Source organism: Heterodontus francisci, chromosome 9, assembly GCF_036365525.1.
Source record: "Heterodontus francisci isolate sHetFra1 chromosome 9, sHetFra1.hap1, whole genome shotgun sequence".
NCBI lineage: Eukaryota > Metazoa > Chordata > Chondrichthyes > Heterodontiformes > Heterodontidae > Heterodontus > Heterodontus francisci.
Genome location: NC_090379.1, coordinates 5092024 through 5099547, shown reverse-complemented (window position 1 = coordinate 5099547; position 7524 = coordinate 5092024). Strand labels below are relative to the sequence as shown.

Below are 7524 nucleotides of genomic sequence, written 5' to 3'. Positions count from 1 at the left end.
GTTAATGTACCAGAGGGATGGGCTTCAATGGGAGGGTTAATGTACCAGAGGGATGGGCTTCAATGGGAGGGTTAATGTACCAGAGGGATGGGCTTCAATGGGAGGGTTAATGTACCAGAGGGATGGGCTTCAATGGGAGGATTAATATACCAGAGGGATGGGCTTCAATGGGAGGGTTAATGTACCAGAGGGATGGGCTTCAGTGGGAGGGTTAATGTACCAGAGGGATGGGCTTCAATGGGAGGGTTAATGTACCAGAGGGATGGGCTTCAATGGGAGGGTTAATGTACCAGAGGGATGGGCTTCAATGGAAGGGTTAATGTACCAGAGAGATGGGCTTCAGTGGATGGGTTAATGTACCAGAGGGATGGGCTTCAATGGGAGGGTTAATGTACCAGAGGGATGGACTTCAATGGGTGGAGATATCAGTAGTTTTTAAATTTAGAATTAGATAGAAATTATGATTCCGAAACACGCCATTTTCAGGCCAACCATCCTTTCCATGAACATTATCCTAATTCCCTGTCCCCACATCCCGTCAATCACTAGTCTAACCTATATTGACAGTGTCTCTATGGTGTCTCCTACAATCTGATCCGACCGTACATTCCCTGTCGTTTATCCTTTAGTGTGTTTAAAAATAAATGTTTCTGCTACGTTGTCTTAAATCGCTTACATTTAATCTTCTATCCATTCAGAGTGGAAGGTTCCTCGTTACCTGACAAATATCAGGGGTGTGGAGGAAGAGTACTTTGGGCTGGTTTGTGATTGGTTGGTTTTTATGTCGCCCACCCCCTTCCTGTTAATTTTGATTTGTACATTCCGAGCTCGGCAGGGAAATGGCATCAACTACTAAAGTTAGTGTCTGAGGAGAAGCAACAGTATTAATCAGGGTATTGTGTTTCTGTGTACGGTCTAGTGCACATTCTGTTCATGTGCTTGAGCCTAATTGTTATTTCTCTGCCATTTCTTTTCCCAGCCTGTGCTGTACACATACTTCAGGAGTTCCTGCTCATGGAGGGTGCGAATTGGTGAGAACTTGACCATGAGACTGTTTGGAAATTAGAGCATTGCCATGTGTCGGGCTTTTGCAAAGATTAAACTTGTGCGGATGATCCAATCTTGCACCAGTTGCAGTGATCATTTAAAGTTTAGAAGTTTTCAGTTACCGGTTGATCGCCTTTCATTTCAATCAGCTCAGTAGGGAGGGGGCGGGGGGTCAAATGGAAGTGAAATTTCTCAACTCTCTAAATTTAAATAAGTTTTCTTTAAAAAAATGTTTCCGTGTCTCTCTGTCCCCCTCAGCTCTGGCTTTCAAGGGAGTCGCGTATGACCAGGTTGCCGTCAATCTGATCAAAGACAGAGGGCAGCAGGTACAATTCCAGCCTTTCATATCTCCTTTCTCTGTAACTGGCTTTTTTAAAAAAATATGAAACATTTTAAAACAATGCAACGCATCTTTTTAGAAAATGCTGAATTTACATAAGGTCCAGTGATAATACAGCCATTTTATAATTTATTTTCTATACATTATAAAGCGTGTTAAATTGTCACTCTAACTGCACAAGCTGCTTACCCCAAAATTGTGTAGAGCACTCATTTCCAACCCCTCCCCTCTTTCTGAACTATCTTGTGTGACCCTTTGATATCTGAATGAAGGAGACTGCCATCTACCTTTTTTGGGGAGGAGGGGTGGGATGTAGGGGTCTGTCTGTCTTAGAATTGGGAGTGTACACCGCTCCCAACTGCAGCCAACACCTAACTCTATCATGTGGGATTAAGAGTTGTTACTTTGTTAAATTTCATTTTAATCAGTGTTTCCTCCTCTCTGCAGCATGCCGATTCGTTCAAGGTCCTCAATCCCATGAAGCAGGTCCCAGCTCTCTCTATCGATGGGATCACCCTCTCCCAGTCGGTAAAGTGTCTTTTGTTTTTTTTTTGCGTCAGGGAAGAGACCAGAGGAGATCAGTTTCTGTTACTGATTAAAGGATTCAGCTGCTATCTGGCTGTGCAAATATTTAATTTATAATCTGACCTGTCTTGTCCTCACCAAAAATGGTGAATCCAAGTTAAAGCAATTATTGACAGTGTGTAACTGATCAAAGATTTATATAGATTGGGCCACATCACCTCTGGTACATGAATTACTTTGAACTGGAGAGAATTTTGTTATGTAGACAAATGTTAACAACCATTCTGTGCACAGCAAGATCCCACAAACCAATGAGATTGATAATGTTAGAATCATAGAATCTTAAAACAGAAGTGGAGGCCATTCGACCCATCATGGCAGTGCTGGCTCTTTGGTAGAGCTATCCAATTAGTCCCACTCCACTGCTCTTTCCACATAGCCCTGTAAATGTTTCCACTAAGGACTCCTAAAGCGTGGTGCCTGGAATTGGGCACGATACTCCAACTGTTCAAGCTTTTTTTTTTAAGTTGAGGGGGGAATATTAGCCAGGACACTGGGTGAGCGCCATTGAATACGCCAATGAAATCTTTAATATCCATTGCTGGTTACCAAATATTTTTGTGACAAATGATTTCTACTCATTCGTTGACTCAGTCGTTGAGTAGATTTTGAAATGAGGTGAAGTGTGGGAAGATAGAGTTAAGGTAGATCAAGAGCCATGGTCTTATTGAATGGCAGAGCAGGCTTGAGGGGCCAAATGGCCTACTCCAGTTCCTATTTCTTAGGTTCTTACTATGACTTTTTGAATATTCTTTTGAGATGTTGACGTCGCTGGCTAAGCCAGCATTTATTGCCCATCCCTAATTGTCTTTGAGAAGGTGGTGGTGAGCTGTCTTCTTGAACTGCTGCAGCCTTGAGATATAGCTATTAGGAAGGGAGTTCCAAGATTTTGACCCAGCGATATAGTTCCAAGTCAGGGTGGTGTGTGGTTTTTAGAGGAACTTGCAGGTGGTGGTGTTCCCATGCATCTGCTGCCCCTGTCCTTCCAGGTGGTAGAGGTCGCGGGTTTGAAAGGTGCTGGTGCAGGAGCTTTGGTGAGTTGCTGCAGTGCATCTTGTAGATGATACACACTACTGTCACTGTGCGTCGGTGGTGAAGGTGGTGGATGGGGTGCCAATCAAATGGGCTGCTTTGTCCTAGATGGTATTGAGCTTCTTGAGTATTGTTGAAGCTGCACCCATCCAGGCAAGTGGAGAGTATTCGATCACACTCTTGACTTGTGCCTTGTAGATGGTGGACAGGTGTTGGGAAGACAGGAGGTGAGTTACTCACTGCAGAATTCTCTGCCTCTGACCTGCTTTTGTAGCCACAGTATTTATGTGGCTGGTTCAGATCGGTTTCTGCTCAATGGTAACCCCCAGGATGTTGATAGTGGGGACACAGCAATGCTGTTGAACATCAAGGGAGATAGTTTGATTCTCTCCTATTTGAGATATTCATTGCATGGCACTTCTGTGTAGTTCCAGCCTGTACCTTGCTCCCAAGCCTCTCTGTAATTGTAGAATTTGAGAATATTGGTTTGTAGTTATTTTCATGTACAATTGCTGCTGTTTGTTTTGACCAGTAACTTTCTCTCCTGATGGTAGCTGGCTATAATTCAGTACCTGGATGAGACCCAGCCTGGTCCACGGCTGCTCCCTGAAGATGCCAAGAAACGTGCCCAAGTTCGGATGATTTCTAACCACATCACCTCCGGGATCCAGCCCCTACAGGTATGGCTTTGGTCGCATGAATCAACTATTTTGAGCTCTTGTTGCTGTTGAGCTTTACCTTGCCTGGCACTAGTCGCTCATTGCCATGGCCAGCGAACGCCTCGAGCTTTCAATTGTCTGTGTGCTTACAGCGGCGGGGTCCTCCATGAGACTGCCTGCAGGCTCAGGCTCAGATTGTGGATTCCTGGATAAATCTCTGAGGTGGCTGGTCAAGTCAGGTTGCTCAGGATGAGGTTTGTTTGGGTTCACAGTTGGTACTACCAAGCCTGCAGCTTACTTGCTCTCGGACTTTTTTTTTCCAGAACCTAAACGTGTTGCAAAAGATAGGAGACGAGAAGAAGCTTGAATGGGCCCAACACTTCATCATCAGTGGCTTCCAAGGTGAGACCCAACAGGCATCCCCACGAACTAATTACACCAGACGGGTGCTGGGTAACATTCTAAGCAAGCTAGCACCACCTTCCACCTCCGCAACATCACCCAACTCCACCGCTGCCTCATTTCATATTCTGCTGAAACCATCATCAATGTCTTTATGAGCCGTGTCTCTGTTGGTAGCATTCTTGCCTCTGAATGAGAAGTTTCTGAGTTCGAGTCCCACTCCAGGACTTGAGCACAAAAATCAAGGCTGACACTCCAGTGCAATACTGAGGGAGTGCTGAACTTTCAGATGAGATGTTAAGCTGATGCCACATCTGCCCTCACAAGTGAACGTAAAAGATCCCACTATTTTGAATACAAGCAGGGTATTCCTGGTGTCATGGCCAATATTTATCCCTCAATCAAGTTCACAAAAACAGATTATCTGGTCGTTGCCACATGCTGTTTGTGGGAGCTTGCTGTGTGCAGATTTGCTGCCATGTTCCCTCCATTACAATAGTGACTACACTTCAAAAGTACTTCGTTGGCTGTAAAGCGCTTTGAGACACTTGGTGGTTGCGAAAGGCACTAGCTCATGGTTGTCCAACCTTTTCGTATGGAGGGGGGGGGGCCACATTACAACATCTGTCTTACGTGGGGGGCCAGTGAAACAATTTTGGACAGATAAAGGCATTAAAATGTTATCTTACTATTAATCAGAACAACAAGAAATATGCATTTTTGTGAAGAAGCTTTAAATGAGAAGATTAATTTTTTGACTTACTTTCTCATCACTATGTTTCTTTTTTTTCCTTTTTCATTAGCACTGGAAAAGGCCCTTCGGCCCACTGAGTCTGTGCCGACCATCAACCACCCATTTATACTAATCCTACATTAATCCCATATTCCACACGACATCCCCTCCTACATTAATCCCACATTCCCTACCACCTACCTACACTAAGGGCAATTTACAATGGCCAATTTACCTATCAACCTGCAAGTCTTTGGCTGTGGGAGGAAACCGGAGAACCCGGAGGAAACCCACGCAGTCACAGGGAGAACTTGCAAACTCCACACAGGCAGTACCCAGAATTGAACCCAGGTCGCTGGAGCTGTGAGGCTGCGGTGCTAACCACTGCGCCGCCCTTATCATGTTGGACACTGATTTATGCGAGAACTGGATTTTTTTTGCTTGCAGAAGTAGTTGATATATGCCCTCACACTTGTAGCGATGCGGAGTATTCTGGATAGATATCCATCTGTCGGGAGTGATCTTGATCTCTCTCTCTGTCTCTCTTTCCCCCCCCCCCCCATCCCCCTCTGTTTATCCCCCATCCCTGTGTTGTTCTCGCTCTCTGCCTTTCCCCCCACTTTTTCTCTGTGTCTTCCCACCCCTTTGCCTCGCTCTCTGTCTGTCTGTGTGCTCGTACCTCTCTCTGTCTGTCTGTGTGCTCGTGCCTCTCTGTCTGTCTGTCTGTCTGCTCGTGCCTCTGTCTCTCTGTCTGCCTACTCGTGCTCTCTCTCTGTCTGTCTGCTTGTGCCTCTCTCTGTCTGTCTGCCTACTCGTGCCTCTCTCTCTGTCTGTCTGCTTGTGCCTCTCTCTCTGTCTGTCTGCTTGTGCCTCTCTCTCTCTGTCTGCCTACTCGTGCCTCTCTCTCTCTGCCTGCCTGCTCGTGCCTCTCTCTCTCTCTCTGTCTGTCTGCTCGTGCCTCTCTCTCTCTCTCTCTCTCTGTCTTTTCGTGCCTCTCTCTCTCTCTCTGTCTTTTCGTGCCTCTCTCTCTCTCTCTGTCTTTTCGTGCCTCTCTCTCTCTCTCTGTCTTTTCGTGCCTCTCTCTCTCTCTCTGTCTTTTCGTGCCTCTCTCTCTCTGTCTTTTCGTGCCTCTCTTTCTCTCTCTCTGTCTTTTCGTGCCTCTTTCTCTCTCTCTCTGTCTGCTCGTGCCTCTCTCTCTGTCTGCTCGTGCCTCTCTCTCTCTCTGTCTACCTGCTCGTGCCTCTCTCTCTCTCTCTCTGTCTGTCTGCTCGTGTCTCTCTCTCTCTCGCTCTGTCTGTCTGCTCGTGCTCTCTCTCTCTCTCTGTCTGTCCTGCTCTCGTGCCTCTCTCTCTCTCTGTCTGTCTGCTCGTGCCTCTCTCTCTCTCTGTCCTGTCTGCTCGTGCCTCTCTCTCTCTGTCTGTCTGCTCGTGCCTCTCTCTCTCTCTGTCTGCTCGTGCCTCTCTCTCTCTGTCTGCTCGTGCCTCTCTCTCTCTCTCTGTCTGTCTGCTCGTGCCTCTCTCTCTCTGTCTGTCTGCTCGTGCCTCTCTCTCTCTGTCTGTCTGCTCGTGCCTCTCTCTCTCTGTCTGTCTGCTCGTGCCTCTCTCTCTCTGTCTGTCTGCTCGTGCCTCTCTCTCTCTGTCTGTCTGCTCGTGCCTCTCTCTCTCTGTCTGTCTGCTCGTGCCTCTCTCTCTCTGTCTGTCTGCTCGTGCCTCTCTCTCTCTCTCTGTCTGCCCGCTCGTGTCTCTCTCTCTCTCTCTGTCTGTCTGCTCGTGTCTCTCTCTCGCTCTCTGTCTGCCTGCTCGTGTCTCTCTCTCTCTCTATCTGCCTGCTCGTGTCTCTCTCTCTCTCTGTCTGCCTGCTCGTGTCTCTCTCTCTCTCTCTCTCTCTGCCTGCTCGTGTCTCTCTCTCTCTCTGTCTGCCTGCTCGTGTCTCTCTCTCTCTCTGTCTGCCTGCTCGTGTCTCTCTCTCTCTCTGTCTGCCTGCTCGTGTCTCTCTCTCTCTCTGTCTGCCTGCTCGTGTCTCTCTCTCTCTCTGTCTGCCTGCTCGTGTCTCTCTCTCTCTCTGTCTGTCTGCCCGTGCCTCTCTCTCTCTCTGTCTGCCTGCTCGTGTCTCCTCTCTCTGTCTGCCTGCTCGTGTCTCTCTCTCTCTCTCTCTGTCTGCCTGCCCGTGCCCCTCTCTCTCTCTCTCTCTGTCTGCCTGCCCGTGCCCTCTCTCTCTCTCTCTCTGTCTGTCTGCTCGTGCCTCTCTCTCTCTCTGTCTGCCTGCTCGTGTCTCTCTCTCTCTCTGTCTGCCTGCTCGTGTCTCTCTCTCTCTCTCTGTCTGCCCGTGCCTCTCTCTCTCTCTCTCTCTCTGTCTATCTGCCTGCTCGTGTCTCTCTGTCTGTCTGTCCTGCTCGTCTCTCTCTCTCTCTCTCCTTCTCTCTCTCTCTCTCTCTCTCTCTCTCTCTCTCTCTCTCTCTCTCTCTCTCTCTCTCTCTGTGTCTGCATGCTCGTGCCTCTCTCTCTCTCTTTGTCTGCTCGTGCCTCTCTCTCTCTCTTTGTCTGCTCGTGCCTCTCTCTCTCCTCTTTGTCTGCTCGTACCTCTCTCTCTCTCTGTCTGTCTGCTCGTGTCTCTCTCTCTCTCTCTTCGCTCTGTCTGCCTGCTCGTGCGTCTCTCTCTCTCGCTCTGTCTGTCTGCTCGTGCCTCTCTCCTCTCTCGCTCTGTCTGTCTGCTCGTGCCTCTCTCTC

At 48.0% G+C, this 7524-nt stretch overlaps 1 protein-coding gene across 2 annotated transcripts in view; it reads left to right on the top strand.

Annotated features, from left to right (window-relative positions):
- Positions 1–777: 777 nt before the first annotated feature.
- Positions 778–7524, top strand: part of gstz1 (glutathione S-transferase zeta 1) — a 36147-nt gene continuing 29400 nt past the window's right edge. The window contains exons 1-6 of one of the 2 annotated variants that reach the window (XM_068038236.1): positions 778–857; positions 980–1031; positions 1306–1373; positions 1835–1915; positions 3559–3684; positions 3987–4065. In XM_068038236.1, the coding sequence (XP_067894337.1) occupies positions 840–857; positions 980–1031; positions 1306–1373; positions 1835–1915; positions 3559–3684; positions 3987–4065 (424 nt within the window). In that variant the 5' untranslated portion in view covers positions 778–839. The remainder of the gene's footprint in view (positions 858–979; positions 1032–1305; positions 1374–1834; positions 1916–3558; positions 3685–3986; positions 4066–7524) is intronic. The other variant, XM_068038237.1, reaches the window with a different exon arrangement.